The following is a 23430-nucleotide window of genomic DNA, read 5'->3' as shown; positions in this document are numbered from 1 at the left end:
ACGGGATCGTGTCCTATTTTCCTGTAACCCTGTATAATGTCCTTGACATTATAATTATCAAAAAAATATAAACTAGCTGATGTCCGCAACTAGCGTCCACGTGGGTTTCCGAGTGGGAAATTTCTGATTTTCTGAGATGAAAGTCTTATAGTCCGTCTCCAGAATGCAAGCGGTTGAGTCGTGAAAAGTCAAACAAATAAAATTATTTTCAACCGACTTCTAAAAAGGAGGTGGTTCTCAATTTGGCCCGTTTTTTTATGTATGTACACCGATTATTTCGAGGTTTCTGGACCTTTTTGCAAATTATAATTTTTTGGTGGTCCCAGAAACATTTCTGGATCCAACTCCTTGATCCTAATGCTGCAGCCTGCAGTGCTGCAGGGCTACTGCCCGACGCCCGCCTGCATCACGATTCAGGAAGTGTTTATAGGGAGTTAATATCAAATTGGTAATAGTGCCATCTAGTTTGTGCTATACGAACTCCAAAGCACTGTAATTTGTGTGCGAGGCCTATACGATAGACTTGGCTGCTCTGAGCGCTTTTTTGTTCACCAGTATGTACACAGATGGCGTTTTGACAGAATCGTACAATGACCCAGCGGCTTCCAAAAAATCTCAATTTCATTTCATTTCTATTAAAATCTTAGTTCTAGGCGGTAATAAGCGGGTTGCAATAAAATATTATAATAATCATTATCAATTTATTGAATTAATTTTATTATTAAAACTTCATCCAAATACACATTAAGCTAGTACCTACGTATCAAACTTCTCTTCTTAATCTAGTTAAAACTTAAATATTCGTTACCTACTTAACAATAATTTACTTAATACATTTAATAATAAATAAAACATTTATTTACAAAGTCATAAGTATACCACCTTGGTGTCTGGTCTAGGTTCTAGGTATAACATCACTGTAAAATATAAGTAACGACGTGATTCGGGAAACTCTTTTCAGAGTTCGTTGTTGAATCGTAGGTGATACCATTTTTTTCGTAGCAACTGAATTCCATGGCTAACATTTATTGTTATTAATGGAACATTACTATTCTTACTTAGATTGTTTCATTCGTCATTTAAATAATCATTTTTCTAACAATAAACCTAAGTACCTAATACTTATTCGTAGAAGGCGAAAAAAATTTTGGTTGGTAGGTAAAGTAATACGGTACCTACATAATAATATAATTGTGTTGAGAATTTGAATACAACCATAATTTATATTTGCATTAAAAGCTCAAGTAAAAGGAAACGAGATAATCTTCGCGAGAACTTTGTAGGTAGGTACTTGAGAGTGAAAAGTTATCCAAAGAAAAGCAGACAGATAGGTATATCTACGTAGTAAGTCATAAAAGCTAATTAAAAAGTTTTGATGCGTAGGATCTTTCAAGTTCCCCTACAGTCTTGAAATAATGTTGCTGAATTGTTAAAAACGAACGCGCAACGCACACCAGCAGAACTGAAGCGCGGCGTGTTTCATACCAACTCAACTAAAACTTTAGGGAAGTCGTCAAACTTTAATAATTCGGTATTGCCTGACCAGAAATATAAAAACTTGGTCTGGGAGCGCCATTAGTATGGTATAATGGTCAGTAAGAAGTATAAGTCACAGATAATTCTATGGTATAAGTACATTCTTGTAATAAATTATTTGTTCTACGGGTTTTCTGCAATATGGCGAGGTATTTTTAGGGTTCCGTAACTTAAAAGGAAAAAGGGACCATTATAGGATCGCTTCGTTGTCTGTCTGTCGTGTCTATCACGAAAAACTATAGGGTACTTCCCGTTGACCTAGAATCATGAAATTTGGCAGGTAGTTAGGTCTTTTAGCACAAGTAAAGGAAAAAATCTGAAAACCGTGATTTTGTGGAACACAAAAAAATTAAAATGTGTTAATGCACAAAATAATTAGTATTTTCAATTTTTAAAGTAAGTTAACTATACCAAGTGGAATATGAAAGGGCTTTACCGTATATTCTAAAACAGATTTGTATTTATTTTTATGCATTTTGATTTATCGAGCAAAATGTCGAAAAAAATACCCGGGTACGGAACCCTCCGTGCGCAAGTCTGACTCGCACTTGACCAGGTTTTTATTTTACTAGTCAGGCTTTACATGCAATATACGTTGGTGTCACATGTACGTAAGGCTTTTCTATACTTGTATCCACGGAGAGAAGTTAGTCTATAGGCTTGTCTCCGTTACGTCATCCCATACAAATCACAAAGACAGAAAACTCAGTGAGCGTTTTGTTTATTCAGATACAAGTTAACCCTTGACTGCAATCTCACCTGGTGGCTGGTGGTAAGTCTGCAGTCTGCGATGGGAGCGGGCTAACCTGGAAGAGGTATGGCATTTTCAATTAAACCCATGCCCCTTTGGTTTCTACGCGGCATCGTACCGGAACGCTAAATCACTTGGCGGTACAGCTTTTTTTTTTTTACCACTAGACCAGACCAGAAGTTTAGATATTATAAAATTCCAAACCCCTGCCAGAAATTGCGCCAGGGAGGTCATCAACCATTTTGAGTCGTTAACCAATCACAAACATGTTTTCAAAAATCATTCGAAATTCAATTTGAAAATGTTTTCAAAATACATTCGAAATTCAATTGGAAATCATAGTCTCATTTGTGGTTGATTAGTGACTCAAAATAGTTAGCACCCACTGAGATTTTTGCCTCTATCATTTGTATGGGGTTGAGCAACAGAGAGAGCGCTATAGTAACTTCTCTCCGCGGATAGCGTACTGGATAGTTTCTATAAATTATTAATATCTATCACAAAACTTCAGCAAATCGCTTGCGAAATCATGACTAGTGTTTCAACCAAACATTATACAGAGGTCGTCAAAACTTGTGCTCTCCCGTCTTTTCCTTCTTCGTCGATTTGGTTTTTTCGGATTTCTTCACTCCGTCCTCTGTAAAATAATAAACTGTGTTATAAAATATCTTAGTAAGTAGGTGTTTTTTTTGTTTTTGATGCCTTCTTGACTGTGTTGGCATTTAAAATTGTATTTCTTTTGATAAAGTTAGGTAGTCTGATGGTTTTTTTTATCTTATCATATTGTGTGGTATCATAATGCAGAGCTGATTTGAACCGACTTCCAAAAAGGAGATGGTTTTCAATTCGGCCCGTTTTTTTTACAAAAGTATGTAAGTACATCGATTTTTTCGAGGTTTCCGGACCGATTTGAAAATATTATTTTAATCAACAACAGAAAATGTTTCCGTGGTGGACCCATAAAAAATTCTGGATCCAACTCCTTAATCCTGATGCTGCAGGGTTATTGCCCGCCTAAGTTATCAAGATTCAGGAAGTGTTCATAGTGTATTAATATTCTAGGTACCAAACAACGACTTCATGCTTGGATTCTAGGTCCCAACTCCTCAACCCTGATGATGTAGGGTACATCACTCCTAAACTATAGTGATTCAGGAACTGCGGATGATGCAATATTATTTTTGGTGCCAAGCATAGACTACACCATTGAACTCCGGATCCCAACTCATCAATCCTGATGCTGCAAGGTACGGATCTACTAAGCCGTGGCGATTCGGGAATTTCTGATGGTGAATTGATATTTTAGGTATCAAGCAACGGCTTCTCGGATTCAGAGTTAAACCCTTAGTTCCCTCTGGTTCAGTGGTTAGTGATAGACTTACCGACAGTAGCGTTGTGTCGGGGCTCGTTCCAGGGCTGCACCTTGTCCGACATGAAGAGGATGAAGAACAGGTTGGTGAGGAAGTAGAACGCGATGCTGATGAAGAACACCTTCCGCCAGTCTGCGGCACTTGTCTGGAAATTATAGTTATCTTAAATCTACTTTTTTTTAAAATAGAGATAGCGAGCAAACGTGCAGGCGGGTCACCTGATGTTAATACAAATAAATAATGATGTTATTACGAATGATAAGGGAAACTGTCTGACTGACAAAGCTTACAGTTCAAACCACGGAGTATAAAAAAAATAATTAAAAGTCTCAATAGCTCAACGGTTAGAGGAGTGGACTGAAATCAGAAAGGTCGGCGGTTCAAATCCCACCCGTTGCACTATTGTCGTACCTATACCACCCGTTGCACTATTGTCGTACCTATAGCTTTACGCTTAGAGGAAAAGGGAAATATTAGTCATGACAAACTAGCTTATTTTTTAACAAAAAATTTTTTTAGCAGTTCTACCCAAAACAAGTTGAGTAAGTAAAATCAACTGCTTGATGGTGGATTGATGTCACAATAGCAAGTTTACTTGGTGCAATAATTACAAATGTTGTGTTCACTTGTAATCGATATACACAGTGTGTGTTATAGTTAGTATGCCATGTGGTAAATGTAGAATATGTATATTGTAAGTGTTCCTTATTAAATAAATTAAAATTATATTAAATATGTTCTGTCGCATTCAAACTGGCAATTTGTTTTTTTTTGGTTCCTTTACTTTTCGATTCCTTTGCGCGTACTTCAGAGCCATAACTATAGAAGACTGGAAGACTAAAACTGGGTATTACCTCATCAGTAACGACGAAGGACACACTCAGCGGCGCCAGGATGGAGAAGATGTTCCCGCAGCCATTCGTGATGCCCATCAGCGTGCTGGCGAAGTTCGGAGACAGGTCGATGTGGGAGATCTGAAACGAATAATTAAATTGTTATAACATGTAAAAAAAACATAAAATTAGGACTGACTCAGCAGAGGACTTTTGGTTGGCCTAAACCACAGACTAAAGGTAAGCTATGCGCAACGAGCATTCGTGCAATTCACAAGTATAAACCGGCTGCGCGAATCCCGTACGTCATTAATCACCAAACATGAGACCCACACAACGGACGGAAAATATCAAAACGTCCAGGAAAAATAAGAAGATCTCTTTGCCTATAAATATATTTGGTGTAGAATACTAAGTATTCTTCACCAAAGATATTTAAAGCAGTAAAACGAAAGTTTGAGAGAAGAAAATATTTCTGGTAGAAAAGTAGAACGCATTAGAAAGACCAACTGATTAAAATTATAATAATATGAGCTACAATATAATCAAAACTTGAATACCTTTAAGTCACAAGTGAAATTATGAAATAAATAAAAATAATTTATGATCTACAATTATTATTACCAGAAATAAATACTGATGTAGTGCAAATAACTCAATTCAAAAGCAATCTGCGGCTGATAGAGGTGTACAACAATTAAAGATCTGTGACTTACCAAGAAGCCGACATAATGGGCACCGTTGAGCCCCACCGTGAGGGTAAGCATCACCACCGCAAGTGACAAGTGACCAGCGGGTATGTAGGACAGGGCGAGCAGTGACGCTGCAGGGCCCCAGAATGCTAGAAAAAAAATGAGTTATCAAGAATTACTGCAAGTTGGTAAGCGTTCTGCATAATATCAAGGTGACTATGCAAAGAGAATTCTCGAGATGTTTTCCTTCAACAGATTTAGCAATGAATTTTACTAAAAACTGATTTGACTTTTTCCGCGAGGATTAAGTTATTTTTAATTCCTGTTGCAATTTCTACAAGTCTTTCATTTAACAGTTCAAAATCTCAAGTTTCTAGACCTAGTAGTTTTAGCTGTATTTCTTAGTATGTCGGTCAATCGGTTTCTTCCTTTCCTTCTTTTTTCACCTTTTATACTCATAGAGGTCTCATCGAGAAGACTAAAAATAAAAGGATGAGAAAGCAAAGGATGAAAAAGGGCATGGTCATACCAATGGTATTGAAGATCTTCCTGCAGGTGGCGAGGGAACAGATGTTCCTGTTGACGATGAGCTCCGCGCACCAGCTGAACACGAAGCTGAGGATGTACATGGCCACGTACGGCAATGCTGACAGGAGACCATTCTGGAAAGGTTTGTAATACTCTGCATTACTGACCTAACTAAAACGTGCTTAGATTAAAAGGATCTCTGAATGAAAATGTGTTGCACCAAACTTTGACTGGAATAAATCTTATGATTAGAATGGTAGCTAACCAATAAGCCAATCATTGCTAATGGACAAACAAACACCTACAACTGCCTCTGCATACACAATAGTTGGGTAAAAAATACTAGACCTTCAACTAAAAGAAAACAAAAGGTTAAATATGAAGAACTTACGCTCTTGATATCAACTCCAAGAACTTTGTCCATGTAAGAAGGCATCTCCGTCAACAGCGTCCAGAAACCAAGGCTCTGCCCGCTGTGCGCCAGGAGGATGGACCAGAAGGGCAGGGAAGTCAAGATTCCTTTCCATGGTGTCGGCATTTTCTATCAAACAAATAAATGTGTACATGTTAACAAATGTAAAGGAAAAACTTCACAAGGCTGACTGCCTTCGCAAGGGCTGGTTTTCCACCAGAGAGATCTCCTTTCTTCTTTCTACTTCCTCATTCGCTAACTCATTGCCTAACACTTAATGATAGCCACTGAGCTCATTTGATTGACATTTATGTTTAATCCATTGAAGGTTTTCTATGAAAAATTATATTAGTATCGTTGAGTGAAGCAGCAATGTAGAACCAGCCAATGTGAAATGCGCCCGGTGGCTATCATTCAATGCTACACTGAGTTAGCGAATCTCCCCTCGCTGGGCAGGTTTCCATCTATTGTGCGTGTATATTGCCCCTCCAATCTTTACTCCATCCATCCAAGCTTCCGAAGCCGAGTAGACCACCCATGTTGCTGAGGGCTTCCACCAGAGATGTGCGTATATATTTTTGTATGTATGTTATTGTACGGGAGTGATGTGCAGGCTCAACTGTACCAAAGGGAGATCCTCCCACCGAGCGGTTGGTTGTGCTCGGTAGCGCCAGCTGGGCCGACGGTTGTATCTTGAAACTTCTATATATAGTCCAGATTGCAGAAGACTCCGTTAGTGCGAGTACTGTCAGCGGTACATTTGTTCGGGACTACGTCATGAAATGTTATCGATTGAACAGCGCCATCTAGTTTCTATTGTGGCAACCGCCACAATATGGTAAACTCTTGAGATCCTGACCTTTTGCTCGTTGATGTCATGCGAGCCAGCGCTGCTCTCGATGTACTTCATCTCCTCCTTGGAGATCCAGCGGCTGGTGCTGGGGTTGGAGGCGCCCCACACGAACCACAGCACCGACCACGCCAGGCACGTGGCTCCGGCCAGGTAGTACACCGACGGCCAGCCCCAGCTGCTGTCGCACAGCACTCCGGCGATCATCATCTCTATGATCGTTCCTAGCTGAGCACCTGTTTAGTCAAAGTCAAAGTCAAATCATTTATTAAAATTGGGTACTATTTAACATTTGCTGATGGCCACTTGCTGAATTTGCAATACAATGCTGTAGTGGTGATAATTAATTACGTAAACTTCAAACTAAAGCTACGAGAGTTCCAAACAGGTCTGACAAGAGCCTACAAAAACTCAGTCGGGTTTTTTTTTACCACCACTTTACAAAATCACTTATAGGTACTTAGTTTAAGAACTATCAAAGCTGTTTTGCAACTCACTCATAACCTTTTTATCGTTTAAATAATCTAAATAAATAAAAGGAAAAAGTAACTGACTGACTGACTGACTGACTGATCTATCAACGCACAGCTATTATGACGTAGCCATCAGACATCACACACAGACAAGATCTGTTTTATTATCAGAGCAACAAGGTATACTTTGACACCTTAAAATAATAAGCATTTCCAGGTCAAATACCACAAACACGGTATGAAGAAGAATAATTTACCAGAATATACAATAGTTCCCATCCGACTCCTCTCCTCCACTGGCGCCCACTGCCCCAGCAGTCCGTGAAGACTGGGGTACAGTATGCCTTGGAAGAGGCCCATGACTATCCTGCATCCACACACCGCCTGCCAACCTCCCTGGAAAATAAATAGTGTCATCAATTCCAAGCTGTTCAAAGTCATTCAAAATATAAAAAAAAAAAGAATTTACTTGTATATCACTTGTGGCCTCAGTCCCTACAAGAGACCTATATCCAGCCGTGGATGTATATCCAGTGGTTTTAGCTGTGGGTTGATAGATCAGTCAGTCAGTCATACTTTCTGTTCAGGAGACCCGGTGTCGACGGTCTGGCGTATAACGCGACCCCGGCCTGACCAGCGGACTACACTACACGACTACAAAGTGACCACGTCAGACGATTCTGTGTTCTAATTAATTAATTATTGTTCTCTTTACTAATAAAATATAACGTGTAATACTAAACAATAAGTGCAGGGCACTTGGCGCCGCCACTTTCATTTTGTATATTTAGATTACCTTAACAGCAGCATAAGGCAAGACGAGGTTGATAACTCCGGTCATGAGCATGGACACCAGGATGATGAGGCGGCCTCCGAAGCGGCCGACGAACATCCCAGCAGGAATCTGCAGCACGATGTAGCCCCAGAAGAACGAAGACAAGATCATGTCCCGAGTGGACTGGCTCCAGTCGAATACCTGGAAGTTTAACATACTCTTATTTTGAATATTATGTAGGTGCATCAGAAGTTAAGATAGAAATTATGACGGAGAGTCAGGAATATCAACATTGAAATGACTAAACTGCTATCCCAGCAGTGCCGTCTTTAGTTGTAAACAGATTGCGTGATGCTCATTGAACATCACGTCATCACCCCACCGTCGTTGTGAGACTCAAAGAAGTTGGAACTACTACTACGTAGTAGTGAGACTATAAAATCAGACACGCTGTTCGTAGTGATTCATTAATCGTGTGGCTCTTGCCGTGTGCACTTCTCAATGCGTGTCGTAATGGAGACGTTGTTGTTGTGACTCATAAATGACGGTTGCTATAGTTATTGTTGAGGGTAGTTTGTGTTGTCTCTCGTAATGCGAGAGTATCGTTAGTGCACCCACGAAGGCTCGGTTGATCTAATATGTTGTAATCCTGACTTATCCGGTTAATAATCAATTATCATCTCATAAAGGCAGTCAGTTAAACTAACTCCAATAATTGACTTAATTACTTAATAATTAATTGACTTATACGAACAGAGGAGTCTTAGGGTGAAATCTATAAAGCGCACTCTGACTTAGCTTAGACTTAAGACAGAGTTAAAACGAGACAGAGCTGTATCTCTCACATAAATCTGTCTCGTTGTAACTCAATCTTAAGTCTGAGCAAAGTTAAAGGTCGCTCTATAGATCTCAGCATTAGTAATAGGGTCCCGTTTTATCTTTTGGGTACGGAACCCTAAAAAGTGTGGAAGGGATTAGATAATATTACGGGTATAATACAATACCCATTTTATATGTATTATTTTGTTAAACCACGAAAATCTAAAATCTAAAATCTTTAGTATGAAAAGTCTAACCAAATTTTGCAGATCCACATGGTACTCGTAAAAAAGAAAATAGGTACCTAGGTATTCATAAAATCTTGAATTCAAACCGACGCCACGCGATAAAATCGGATGGACAAAACCAAATCGGGTAAATTCTTTGCTATCCCAAAAACGGAATGAACGAAATACTAAAATCATGGAGCCGCAGGGAATAAAAGCGGACGAAATTCCAGTATCCAAAGAATTGGAGGAATTTAGGTTTTTCCAAATCCTAAACCGACCGTTTCATATTCACTGTATGAATAAACATAAGGCAAAATTACTAGAAAGGAAAGGCAATGTTTGCGAAATGAAAACCAGTAGGTAGTTTACACAAGCGATTGCTTTAAAATCTGTTTCATTTTTTTCTACCATATTCTGTAGAGCTGCGTGCCTGGGATCGAACCTCCGACCTCCCGAATAGGAGACAGATGTCTATCATGGCTCGTCACGGTACGGCACCTCTAACTTTTCAACCGACTTCCAAAAAGGAGGTGGTTCTCACTTCGGCCCGTTTTTTTTTTCGACTTTTTTTTAAATGTATGTACATCGATTTTTTCCAGGTTCCTGGACCGATTTGCAAAATATTTTTTTATGTAATTAAGTATCACTTGCTTAAATGGTGAAGGAAACCATCGTGAAGAAATCAAAAGTGTGTGAAATGTACCAATCCGCAATAAGACTATGGTCTAAGCCCTTCTCATTCGGAGAGGAGACCTTTTTTTTTTTTTAATAGATATAGCGAGCAAACGAGCAGGCGGGTCACCTGATGTTAAGTGATTACCGCCGCCCATGAACATTTGCAGCACCAGAGGAGCCGCCGATGCGTTGCCGGCCTTTTAGGAATTTGTTGGTCCGCCCCTTGAATAACCCCATGTTGTAATCTAGTGGGAACACCGCCGATGGGAGTTGGTTCCACAGTTTGCACGTGCGTGGAAAGAAGGATCTGGCGCAGCGGACGGTCGAAGTGCACCAGACACCCAGATGGTGAGGGTGAAATTCCTTACGGTGGCGCGCGGTGCGGTTGTAGAACCTGTGAACCTGTAAGACCTGTGCTCAGTATGGGCCGGCAATGGGTTGATGATGATGATGATATTCTCTAGATGTAACAACAATTAAGTTGGGTTGTCAAACTGTGAAGGAAAACATCGCGTGGAAACTTGCATGCCTAAGAATTCTCCACATTTTCAAAGGTGTGTGAAATCTAGCAATCCGTGCTTGGCTACCGTGGTGACCTATAGCCTATAGACCTTTCTCCCTAAGCCTGTGCTTAGGCAGTGGGCTATAAATAGGGTTTTGATAGGGCTCTTCTCAGACCTGGGGGCGTTTGGAACCCTCATAGCTTTAGTTTTAAGTTAGCGTAAAAATTATCACCACTATATCATCTTAGGAGTACAAATGCAACAACCGACTATCAAAAAGTGTAATTTATTACCTATTTTGAATAAACCATTTGATTTGATTTGATTTGATGTACGGAAAGGTCGAAGGTAGGTCTGTATGGAAACCAGCCCTGAAAAAGCAGATATCAGGATGCCATTAGAAATTTAATAGGGGCAATAGGTACGCTGGCCAAGATCTGATACTAACCTTATACCCGTAGTCGTTGTCCTTGGTCATGGCGAGGATGGTGACGCTCATGCTGACGCGCGTCGCGTACGACACCACCGTCGCCAGGAACAGCAGCAGCGCCACCAGGTGCCGCACGCCCAGCAGCTTGTCTGCAACCAACAAATTTCCATAAACCATTGGCACAAGACCGAAAGTTACTCGTAGTTATAATGTTCTCCTGCGATCGATTGTCACAAGATGCCTAATGTATCTGTATTCATCACAAATGTTGTTTTTGGGCAGGCTAATTTGCCCCCAACCAATGCCCCCAAATACCACCAAGAGAGGTCTCTGGCGGGAGATCGCACGAGCTGCAATGATAAAGAATGCATAACCATGACCAATCTACCAAAAGTGAACGATTAAGAAGAACTTTTTTGAACATCAGTTGCTAATGTTTTCTTGACCGCATTTCGGCCATCGCAGCCAATTTCAACGGAGACTAGAAAAATCAAGTCAAACTATAGAGCTCAATTGTCCAAACCCAGGTGCGATCTGCATTCTCTCTCACTGACTTTCCAGCCACACGAGCGGAGAAGGATAAAGCGGAAGAGCCACAGCTTATCATTATCTGCGAAGAACGGGGATAACACCCTTAACTTTTCTTTTCAGGTTGCTGCCACTTATGATTATGAATTTTAGAGTGTGTGTATGTGCCATCATTTTAAAATGAGAAGGTACTTCTAAATCGATGGTGTGCATGGAATATCAAGGGTTATTTAGAAAAGAAATGCATAATATGCAACCCGAAAGAGCCTCGATAGCTCAGCGGGTAAAGGAGTGGACTGAAAACCGAAAGATCGCCGGTTTAAATCGCACCCGTTGCACTATTGTCGTACCTAGTCCTGGCACAAGCTTTACACTTAATTGGAGGGGAAAGGGGAATATTAGTCAGCAAATATAGTTTTAGTAATGTATGAATATTATATATATAGTATAGTATAAATATAGTATAGTATATAATATAATATAATATAGTATGAATGAGGTCGATGAACTTTGTCAGCCCTAGCACAGACTACGGTCTATTTGGGCTGCAAACTGCCAACACCAGTCTCGGCTTTTTATCTAGTGCTTTGGTCTAAAAGTGTGGTGTAAATTATTCACTTTTCGTTTTGTCTAAATAAAAATAAATAAAAATAAAATTAACTTAGCTAATATTCTTTAAAAAAAAGTCTGCGCGACGCTTTACTGTCGGAGAGGAATGAGAATTTTAGATAGGTACCTACTTACGCCTCCTAACGCAAAACTGGTGGTCAGTTCTATTTGCGTCCATTAAATTTCCCAGTACCAGTGAGCTATAGGGTAGGTAGGTATTCCAATTCTGAGTCTTTGACGCGTCCGAGCCAATATCTGTGTACATCCGTCTATTACCTGAAATTCCAATTTGTGCGCAATATCCTAGCGAGATTGAAAGGCGTTCAGGCATTAATTACTCCGTTACATAATTATAATATTTACTAGATCATGCTGCAACTTCCTTGGCGTGGATTTAGGTTTTAAGATTCCCGTGGGAATTGAAAAAAAACTTGGATAAAAAGTAGTATATTCTCCGAGATATTGACTGTTGACTATTGACTATTGCCACAAGATTATGTAACTGATAAAAGAAGTGCAGTTCACTCCAGCAATGCGCGTTGTTTTTATACATGGCATAATATTTTATATCAAATCTTTGAAAAGAGCAACCGCCGAGTTTCTTGCTGGTTCTTCTCGCTAGGAAAGGCATTCTGAACCAGTGGTAGATGCATTTGAAGATTCAAAAGTTCTTGTAAAAGTTTAACCGAATAAAAATTATTTTGATTTGATTTAGATGTCTCTGTACCAAATTTTGACAATATGGGTTGTGAAAAGGTAGCAGACAGACAGACACACTTTCGCATAATTATATAATGTTAGTAAGGATTGCCACAAAGATAGCTATTTATGTTTTTCTCCATTTACTATTGTTATTGCTATAACGTTCGTACAATATCCATCAGAGAAGACCTTTTGTTTTGGCATTTCCCAATTTTTCTTATTTACGTGATTAGGGGAAAATAACCCGAAAATTGTTCTACGATGAGAGATTTTTTAGAAGAGGGTTTATAGAGAGCTGCAATATCCTGTACCTAGTGTGAAATTGAATCAAGCTTTCTTTTGAGGGTTCCCTACCTCAAAGGTGCCAACGGAACCCTGTTACTGAGCCTTTGCTGTCCGTCCGTCTGTCTGTCAGGGCTGTATCTCGTAATCTAGATAAAGCTATCATCATCATCATGATCAACCCATCGCCGGCTCACTGCAGAGCGCAGGGTTTGGCCATAGTCTACCACGCTGGCCATGTGCGGATTGGTAGACTTCACACACCTTTGAGAGCACTATGGAGAACTTTCTGGCATGCAGGATTCCTCACGATGTTTTCCTTCACCGTTAAAGCAAGTGATATTTAATTACTTAAAATGCACATAGCTCCAAAAAGTTAGAGGTTCGTGCCCGGGATCGTACCCCCGACCTCGGATTAGAAGGCGGACTTCCTAACCACTAGGCTATCACAGCTTGATAAAGATAAAGCTATAGATAACAACAAATAATAAACCCCCTTTCCCCTCCCCCTCTCCCTCCCCCTCCCCCTCCCCCTCCCCCAGTCAGTAAATAAAGACTTTCCAATGATTTCGTAAACTTTGGTCTACAAGTCAGACCGCCTCCTGCTTTAGAATCGTATCAAATACAAGAATTGAAGAATTGGTACAAGGGTGCTCCAAATTAGGTGACCAAATTACCACTAACAAAACAACAATAAATCTAATTAATACCAACTAAACGTCAATATAAATTCAAGGGACGCACACTATTGTTCGCGCGGCTGTCCGTGCGTCCGTGCGTCACAACTCACCAGTCGCCACACAATCGGGCACTGGCTACCCCGCGCACGTAGCGTGTGACACATTACCTATGGTTTGATCACACGCGGATTTATGTGATCATTCAATTATTTATCTGATCAATTATTTTTATTTTGATGACCTCCCTGGCGCAGTGGTAAGCGCTGTGGTCTTATTAGTGGGAGGTCCCGGCTCCGATTCCTGGCAGGGGTTTGGAGTTTCATAATTTTTAAGTCTGGTCTGGTGGGAGGCTTCGGCCGTAGGTAGTTGCCACCCTGCCGCCAAGCGATTTAGCGTTCCGGTACGATGCCGTATTACAACCAAAGGGGCATGGGTTTATTAAAAAATTGCCATACCCCATCCAGGTTAGCCCGCTTCCATCTTAGACTGCATCGTCACTTACCACCAGGTGAGATTGCAGTCAAGGGTTAACTTACATCTGAAACTTGTCACTTCGGTATCTTGTGTGTGTTGTTTCGAATTGACTATGCTGCTTATAGGTCCTTCTGGCCGCTATAGCGTCACCGGGGGGACGAGGGGAGAGGGACAGGGGGCTGGGGGAGAGGGGGGGGTCCATCTCGGGGTGGACTTCGGTATCACAACCCGTTTAGATACCGGAAAGCGCAGAGTTGGTAGACCTCCCACTTGGTGGACAGAGGAGGTCAAACGAGTCGCAGGGAGCCGCTGGATTCAAGCGGCAAAACCGTGGCGTGTGGAACTCCCTACAAGAGGCCTATGTCCAGCGGTGGACGTCTATCGTTTGACGATGATGATGATGAAGATGAAATTGTAAAAAATGATGAAAAATTTATTGTAAACCTGTGGCAAACTAGTTACGTAAACAATTAATTGCCTTCTATTATTGTATCGGACAGAATCCGTGAGAAACGGATGGCACAACAACGGACAGACTTTTGTCGTAATAACTTCTTTGTAACCAGAGTGGTTACAGAAATTATATTCAGCCAGCAAATTACAATCATAAGAGCAATTATTTTTGATTAGCGACACGGTTTTTTGCTATTAGGTATTTCTCTGATAGTGTATTGAATGGTAGATATTATGGCCTAAGAGCCAGCGCGTGCCAGAGTCCAGACCTTCCTTATTTTATAAAAGCTGAAAGTTTCTCTGCGTATTGACCCAACACTGGGAGGAAAGTTTGTTTGGATCATGATGGCTTTGAGAGATAAGAGGTATTAAAGGTGTAAAATTCTATAGAAATTGGGGTCCCAAGGTGCTAATAATACTTATATTTTGTATCTATAAATATATAGAAGGAAAATGTGACTGACTGACTGATCTATCAACGCACAGCTCAAACTACTGGACGGATAGGGTTGAAAGGCATGCAGATAGCTATTATGACGTAGACGTCTGCTGAGAGATTTTTTTAAAAATCAATCCTAAAGGTGGAAAATAGGGGTTTGATATTTGTGCAGTCCACGCGGACGAAGTCGCGAGCATAAGCTGGTCAAAATCTATAAAAGGAAAAGCTGACTGACGCGGACGGAGTGATCTATCAACGCACAGTTCAAACTTCTGGACGGATCGGGCTGAAGTAGATTTCCGCTAAGAAAGGATTTTTAAAAACTCAATCCCTAAAGTTGGAAAATAGGGGTTTAAAATTTGTGTAGTCCATGCGAAATTTGTGTAGTCCATGCGAAATTTGTGTAGTCCATGCGAAATTTGTGTAGTCCATGCGAAATTTGTGTAGTCCATGCGAAATTTGTGTAGTCCATGCGAAATCGAGGAGGATAAGTAATAAGCTAGTAATAATAATCCTAGTAATTATAGTAAGCCTCGATAGCTCAACGGTTAAACGAGCGGACTGAAAACCGAAAGGTCGCCCAAGTTAGAATCCCACCCGTTGTACTATTGTCGTACCTACTCCTAGCCACTCCTAGCACAAGCTTTACGCTTAATTGGAGGGGAAAGGTGAATATTAGTCAACAATTTTCTTACAAAAAAATAGTTTTATGACCAACTTACTGTCATAGTAGTGATCTTTCACGGCAGTTGTGTAAATTGTTTTGTTTTCTAAAATACCTTTATTCGCTCTTTTGGTAACGTACACCATTGTTACACATTGAACACTAACTACACGTCTTTTTATTGTATAACCTTTCGATATAAATTGTTATCGACATGCGACATGCAATTGCTGAAATGTTCCGAGTTCAATAAATTTTGGAATAGACGATAACGTTTAATAACATTTTGATAACAATAATTTACAATATTACCATCGATATGCAATCGATACGATATCAACCCATACGAAAGTTATCTATATTTTAAGCCATTATTATTATTTTATTTTATACCATATGGGAATATGGTAAGCCATATTCCCATCCTGTCTTACTAAATTAAAATAATAATAATCCCGTTATTTAATCAACGAATATCTAATTAATGCAGTTATTGGACAGGCTACAGGTTTTTACAAATGAATCTAATAAATAAAAAATCTAATTAATTATTTGTGAGAATATGTAGATAATGACTAGGTAGGTACTATTATTTACATTCCGTCTTTTTAGGGTTCCATGCCACAAAAGGAAAAACGGAACCCTTGTAGGATCACTTTGCTGTCTGTCTGTTTGTCAAGAAACCTACAGGGCACTTCCCGTTGATCTAGAATCAGGCAGGTAGATAGGTCTTATGTCACACGTAAGTGGAAAACGTAAATTCACGTAATCGTGAATTTATGGTTACAATACAAAAAAAAAAATTCATGTACAAATAATTAGTACTTTCAACTATCACATTACCTACTTTCTGCCGCGTACCTACTGTATTTTTATGTAGGTATATATCGATGTGCTCAACATAATATTGTGTATTCATATATCTACTATCTTTATCAATAATTATTGTATGTTTGCGTGTAAGTGAGAAGTAGTTACACAACTCCTAAACCAGTCTATGATTATATTATTATAGTAATTTATATGCAAAAATTGACTCAACATTACGGTGAAAGATATAAATGGCATTGTTATAACAATAATCTAAATATATAAAAGGACAAGGTGACTGACTGACTGACTTATAATTGATCTATCGCACAGGTCAAACTACTGGAAGGATCGAGCTGAAATTTAATACTAAATTATTATAACGTAGGTATCCGCTAAGAAAGGATTTTTGAAAATTCAACACCTGAGGGGGTGAAATAGGGGTTTGAAAGTCGCGAGCATAAGCTAGTAATTAATAAAATTACTTAATAAAGTTTGTGAATAGAAAAACGAGGTTAATCGAAGAATAAAAGTAAATGTGTACAATTACGAATTGTCATAAAATAAACAGATAGATAACGCAAATACTTTTTAGGGTTCCGTACCTAAAAAGGAAAAAAGGAACCGTTATAGGATCACTTCGTTGTCTGTCTGTCTGTCGTGTCTGTCAAGAAACTTACAGGGTACCTCCCGATGACCAAGAAACATTTGACAGGTAAGTAGAAATTTGGCAGGTAGATAGGTCTTGTAGCAGATGTTAAGGGAAAATCCGAAAACCGTGATTTAGTAGTTACATCACAAAAAAATTAAAATGTGTTCATGAACAAATAACATTTGTAAGTACACACACAAGTAAGAGAGGAAAGGGCTTTACCTGTAGGTACCTACATTCTAGACCAGATTCTTATTTATTTTTATGCATAGTAGTTTTAGATTCATCGTGTAAAATGTCGAAAAAATATGACTGTAGTATGGAACCCTCGGTGTGCGAGTCTGGCTCGCACTTGGCCGGTTTTATATTTTACACGAGGCATTATTGAGGACACGGTTTTATAGATTAGATACATACAATAATTCTATCAAATCCACTTTCTTTTACAATAGTACATAATTGTATATTTCACGATCTAATACTTATTAGTTCATACGCAATAAAGAGTTTATACAATAGGTACCTACTTATTACAATCAATCTAATCCCCTTTCTAATACATTGTACCTACTTACTAAGCTGTGATAGCCTAGTGGTCAGGACGTCCGCCTTCTAATCGGAGGTCGGAGGTTCGAACCCGGACACGCACCTCTAACTTTTCGGAGTCATGTGCGTTTTAAGTAACTAAATATCACTTGCTTTACCGGTGAAGAAAAACATCGTGAAAAACGACCTGCATGCCTGAGATAATGTTCTCCAATCCGCACATGGCCAGCGTGGTAGACTATGGAAAAAAACCCTTCTAACTCTGACAGGAGACCCGTGCTCTGTAGTGAGCCGGCGATGGGTTGATCACACGCACAAGTACCTATACCTCTTTTCACTGAAAGAAGTTATGAAAGGGCTCCCTCTGTACCCTTAGGTACCTACAAAAACTCAGTGGGCGTTAACCATTTCAAGTCACCAACCAATCACAAACAAAACTGTTTTCTGTAGGTACCTACTACTCTTTAGATAACCTGTTTTCAAAAAAACATTCGAAATTTACTTCGAAAACATAGTTTCGTTTGTGATTGGTTTGTTTCTAATTCGAAACGCTAAAATAATATGGAATACCTACCCTTCCGTCAACAGTTTCCCCTCCAATTTTATAATATGGGTACCTTCAAGTCAAGAGTGAATAGGCATCTTTTAGGCAAGCGCGCTATGTCTTAGGCTGCATCATCACTTGCCACCAGGTGAGATTGCAGCCAAGCGCTAGTCTATACATTTAAAAAACACTCTGATAAACCACGAGTGTTGTTAAGGGTTTATAGATACACCATTAAAATCCATATCCATACTAATATTATAAATGCGAAAGTGTCTGTCTGTCTGTCTGCTAGCTTTTCACGGCCCAACGTTTAACCGATTTGAATGAAATTTGGTACAGAGTTAGCTTACATCCCGGGGAAGGACATCGGCTACTTTTTATCCTGAAAAATTAAAGAGTTCCCGCGGGATTTTCATAAACCTAAATCCACGCGTACGAAGTCGTGGGCATCAGCTAGTTATTAGATTAAGACAAGTGTGTAAGTACCTATATAAAATAGGTGAAGAGTTGTTACAAATGACAACACTTGAGATGATATCTTGTTATGATAATTAATTATTGCACTATGGCGCTATATGACTGGAAGAAAACAGAAAATATTTAAAAAATTAACATAGGTAAGTAACATATTTTTAAAATCCCGTGGGAACTTTTTGATTTTCCGGGATAAAAACCAGCCTATGCCCACCCCTGGGATGTATGTAAGCTATAGCAAATTTCATCGAAATCGGTAAAATTTCTTTAATTACGAGTAAGTATGAAAGTAGGTCCGCTTTTGGCCAGCGTGGTGGACTATGGTCAAACCATTCTAGTTCTACTGAAAGAAAACCCGTGCTCTGTAGTGAGCCGTGGGTTGATCATGGCGATGATGGAAATATGGATAGGTATAAGGTATGGATTATTTATTTATTCATACCTACTTAATATATATACTAATAAATAAAATTGAAGTGTCTGTCTGTAATTTCGAAATAACAAATAAACAACCTCAAATTAAGCTCACAAATGGTTATTTGAACTGATGTACTATAACTGAATCACGGGTTTTTAAAATGTATCTATGTCTGTCTGTTTGAACGGGCTATTCTTCTGAACGGCTAAACTTATTTTGACGGGACTTTCACAGACAAGTAGAGCATTAATCATGGAGTTATATAAGCTACTTTATTATCCAACTTTCAAAAGAAGGAGGGTTTGTGTTTCTCTATCTATATACACCGAAATCTCCGAGATTTCTGAACCGAATTGATTTTTTTTGGTCGATAGAAAAACGTTAGAGATATGTAGGTTACCACCCAAGGACGGATATAGCCTTCCTTTTGTCCCGGAAAATTAAAGAAGTCCTACGAGATTAATAAAAATCCAAACACACGTGGAAGTCGCGGGCTATATCTTTCGGTAGGTACAGAGATAAGATAAGCTTGCATCCCGAACACGGATATACTTAATAGGCTACTTTTTATCCTGAAATGTTCCCACGGAGTTTTAAATGTCTGAGTCCACGCCGCTGATAGCTCGAGCGCCAACAGTATAGGCTAGATAATATTATGTTATTTTCTCTTATTTTTACTTTCTTTCTTATTTTTATTTTTATTCAAATCCAAGCCTAGGTAACGCTAGGTAATTTGTAAGAGTGATGAAAATGATAAAGGTCAGATATAGTACGCGACAGGTCGAGATGGCAATCGGGGGCAGGGGGTTACCAGGGGGCACTCACGTTACCCGCCCTCGCCCGCACCGAGTTAGCGCGGAGGCTGCAATCGGGGTGTTCCCTGCCCGATTGCCATCTCGACCTGTCGCGTGCTGTAGGTACTATTTAATAGCTAAAACCTATAAAATAGTAACGATGCAATATTTTTAACTTCCTCATTTTGAACAATAGGTACATTATAATTAATTAACCATAAAACCAATATTATTATTAGATAACTAATAATTATTACAAGATCAAATTAAGTTTCTAAGGTCAGTAGGCTTCACCTTAGTATTTTTATTGTCAGACTCATATTTTCAATTGTTGTCTGACAATGATTTTTCTTATTAATTTTTACTTTTTAAATAGATAAAGAAAACATAATAATTTTTGATAATTATATTATCATCATGATCAACCCATCGCCGGTTCACTACAGAGCACGGGTCTCCTCTCAGAGTGAGAAGGGTTTTGGCCATAGTCTACCACGCTGGCCATGTTGCGGATTGGTAGACTTTGCGAATATTATGGAGATGATGTTTTCCTTCACCGTTAAAGCAGGTGATATTTAATGAATTAAAACGCACATAACTCCGAAAAGTTAGAGGTGCGTGCCCGGGATCGAACCCCCCGACCTAAGATTGGAAGGCGGACGTCCTAACCACTAGGCTATCACGGCTATAATAATATACTTAAAAGCAATTGTCACTTTCAAAAGACCCAATTTCATATAGTCAGGTAGTTAATAATTAAGAGTGCTTTGTTAGTCAGTTAAGTGTGTTCACCTTGAGACCCTGAGAGTTGACCCTAGCCCAGATAACATTGGGGCGAGTGCACAAGTGGCAGAATGACAATACTCCACGACACAGATAGCTCCTGTTGCATATCTTATCTGTACAGTGATTTACTATTGATAAGTTTTATCGATATCTATCGATAAAACTTATGAATAACTCGATGGGTTGATCATGATCATGACTATCTAGTCATGATCATGATCAACCCATCGCCGGCTTACTACTGAGCACGGGTGTACTTCCAGAATGACAAAGGTTTGACCATGGTTTACCACTCTGGCTAAGTGCGGATTGGCAACCCTTTGCAATGGGAATTACGAGCTACGACACAAAAATAAATGAGCCTCGTCACTTCATGTATATAGGTAATCATGTATGTCAACAATGCCGGCCACATTGTTACAATAATCGATTATTACAGCAACAGTAATAATGTCATAATGGCCGTGACTGTGACGACGGCCTTGATACTGCCCATTTCACTTTAAATGATGTATAACTTCACATGAGCACAGTAGGTACGTATACACAATTACACACACGTAAGACAGATCGGGAATAACTGAAATAATGAAAATTTTATTTCTGCTCCAATTTCCTCCGCAGACAAGCTTCACCAACTACGTTTAAGATATTATCCATAGTGCAAGAGTTTTCATGCACATAATTAATATTAGCATACTAGTTCTAATTTCCCGTGAAAAAAGTTTTTTTGTAAAAGACCTAGACGACTTTTAGGACAAAAGAGTTGACGGTTCTCTTTTTTAAAACTTGCCTGTATTATTTATTATTCTATAATACATATGTCAACGCTTCTTATTAAGTTGACAGTGCGTTCGCGGCCTATCGGAACTATCATGTAGATTATGCCTAAAATTAGTCTATGGTCAGAATTGTACCTATATAAGAACTGTCAAAATAAACCGTTACATACACACACTCTCCGCTGAAGTACGTTGTTTCATTGTTCCTTCTCCGAACCTAAAAATTAGAAGATCTGCCTATCGGGTCTTCGGTGTTAGTTCAAATAACTAACACATAATTATGAGGAAAAATCTGAAAACTTTGAATTTGTGGTTCCATCACACAAAAAAAAATTGTGGTCATGAACTAATAAATTAGTGTTTTCAATTTTCGAAGTATGTAAGTATACCAAGTGGGGTATCATATGAAAGGGCTTTACATGCGCATTCTAAAACAGATTTTTATTTATTTTTATGCATCATAGTTTTTGATTTATCGTACAAAATATCGAAAAAATACGACTGTAGTAGAGTTCCGTACTACAATGTGGCGTTATTAATAGGAAAGGATCAACAAATTCCTGAAAGGTCAGCAGCGCATTGGCAGTTCTTCTGGTGCTGCAAATGTTCGTGGGCGGCAGTAACCTCTTAAAATTAAGGGTGCTAGTTTGCTCGCATATATTTTTTTTAACTATTTAAAAGAAATAGCTCGTAGCTTTAGTTTTAAGTTTGCGAAATAATTATCACCACTATATCTTAGAAATCCAACACCTGACTTTCAAAAAGAGTTATTAATTACCTATTTTGAATAAATCATTTGACTTTGACTTTGATTTTGAATACACACTCTTGTGAAAATTTCAACTCGTACCTATTACGGTTCATGATGTACAGCCTGCCGACAGACAGACGGACGGACTAACGGATGGACAGCGGCAGTTTACTAAATAGAGTCCCGTTAGCACCCTTCGGAACCCTAATAATATAGTCATTTATTTGATAAAATGTTTACACATTATGAATAACAAGTTCTTCTATCTTTAATTCTATTATTGTTCTATAAACAGTGCTGTTTATTTTTCTAGTTTACCTATAGGTACCTACCTATATTTTTAAATAAACATTACTTTAGTTGAGGCACTCTAATTTTATAGGTATTGTTTATTTAGTATTTTCAGTTAACTATTTCCATGTAATTGTTATATTTAACTAGATGACTAGATTTAGCTTTGAAAACTCTTCAATTTTCCGGGAAAGAAAGCTACTACCTACCTATTATTAGTCAGTAAAGTTAGTTTACTTAAAATAACTCTTCAATTTTCCGGGATAGAAAGCTACTATCTACCTATTATTAGCCAGTAAAGTTAGTTTACTTAAAAAATAAACCTACCCGGCTTAGGCGCGGTTACATCTTCGATGGCACTCATCTTGAAAGTGTGACAACTCGGAAAATCCAAAAAAAAAAAAATTCTTAAATTTTTTGATATTTTTTACACAGCTTCACTTATTTCAATTTTTAAACTTGTTTATTATTTATTGTGATTTTAAATTTTTAAACTTGTTTATTATTTATTGTGATTTTATAAGTTCACAGTCCACTCGCGCAAGTTACTCGTTCGCCAGTGCGCAAGGGCAGCGCCTTGGAGTGCAGGAAGCCTGTGACAGTAGGTGCGTGCGGCCGCTCATTACTTATATATTGCAGTGCCATCCGACCAACCCGCGGATTTCCTTCCTATTTTATTATTTACTAAGTATATAAAAGGAAAAGGTGACTGACTGACTGATCTATCAATCCACAGCTCAAACTACTGGACGGATTGGGCTGATATTTGGCATGCAGATAGCTATTATGACGTAGGCATCCGCTAAGAAAGGATTTTTAAAAATTCAACCCCTAAGGTGGTGAAATAGGGGTTTGAAGTTTGTGTAGTCAT

General features: G+C 38.9%; 1 protein-coding gene across 2 annotated transcripts; it reads right to left on the bottom strand.

Annotated features, from left to right (window-relative positions):
* Nucleotides 1-687: 687 nt before the first annotated feature.
* On the bottom strand, nucleotides 688-23178 carry LOC117988896 (putative inorganic phosphate cotransporter). 2 transcript variants are annotated; one of them, XM_034976173.2, is made up of 12 exons: nucleotides 23080-23178; nucleotides 22887-23043; nucleotides 10896-11026; nucleotides 8242-8421; nucleotides 7703-7841; nucleotides 6982-7208; nucleotides 6102-6251; nucleotides 5712-5844; nucleotides 5207-5331; nucleotides 4512-4631; nucleotides 3670-3802; nucleotides 688-2924 (listed from the first exon to the last, which is right to left on the bottom strand). In XM_034976173.2, exons 2-12 carry the CDS (start codon nucleotides 22921-22923, stop codon nucleotides 2854-2856), a joined length of 1446 nt encoding a protein of 481 aa, XP_034832064.1. In that variant the 5' UTR covers nucleotides 22924-23043; nucleotides 23080-23178; the 3' UTR covers nucleotides 688-2853. The 2 variants fall into 2 exon arrangements, with proteins under 2 accessions (XP_034832064.1, XP_069359743.1); XM_069503642.1 differs by lacking the exons at nucleotides 22887-23043; nucleotides 23080-23178 and adding an exon at nucleotides 15767-15786.
* Nucleotides 23179-23430: the final 252 nt, after the last annotated feature.

Source organism: Maniola hyperantus, chromosome 15 (assembly GCF_902806685.2).
Source record: "Maniola hyperantus chromosome 15, iAphHyp1.2, whole genome shotgun sequence".
Classification (NCBI taxonomy): Eukaryota; Metazoa; Arthropoda; class Insecta; order Lepidoptera; family Nymphalidae; genus Maniola; species Maniola hyperantus.
Note: the sequence above shows the minus strand (reverse complement) of the source record. Positions and strands in the feature narration are given on the sequence as shown.

Bases quoted from the DNA above. Each gene is read 5' to 3' on its own strand.
- LOC117988896 (XM_034976173.2), bottom strand. From the start codon at position 22,923: ATGAGTGCCATCGAAGATGTAACCGCGCCTAAGCCGG. The intron at 7,842-8,241 runs GTAATCTAAATA...TTTATTTTCCAG, and splicing joins TGCCTTATGCTGCTGTTAAG to GGAGGTTGGCAGGCGGTGTG. The intron at 2,925-3,669 runs GTAAGTCTATCA...ATTATTTTACAG, and splicing joins CCGACACAACGCTACTGTCG to AGGACGGAGTGAAGAAATCC.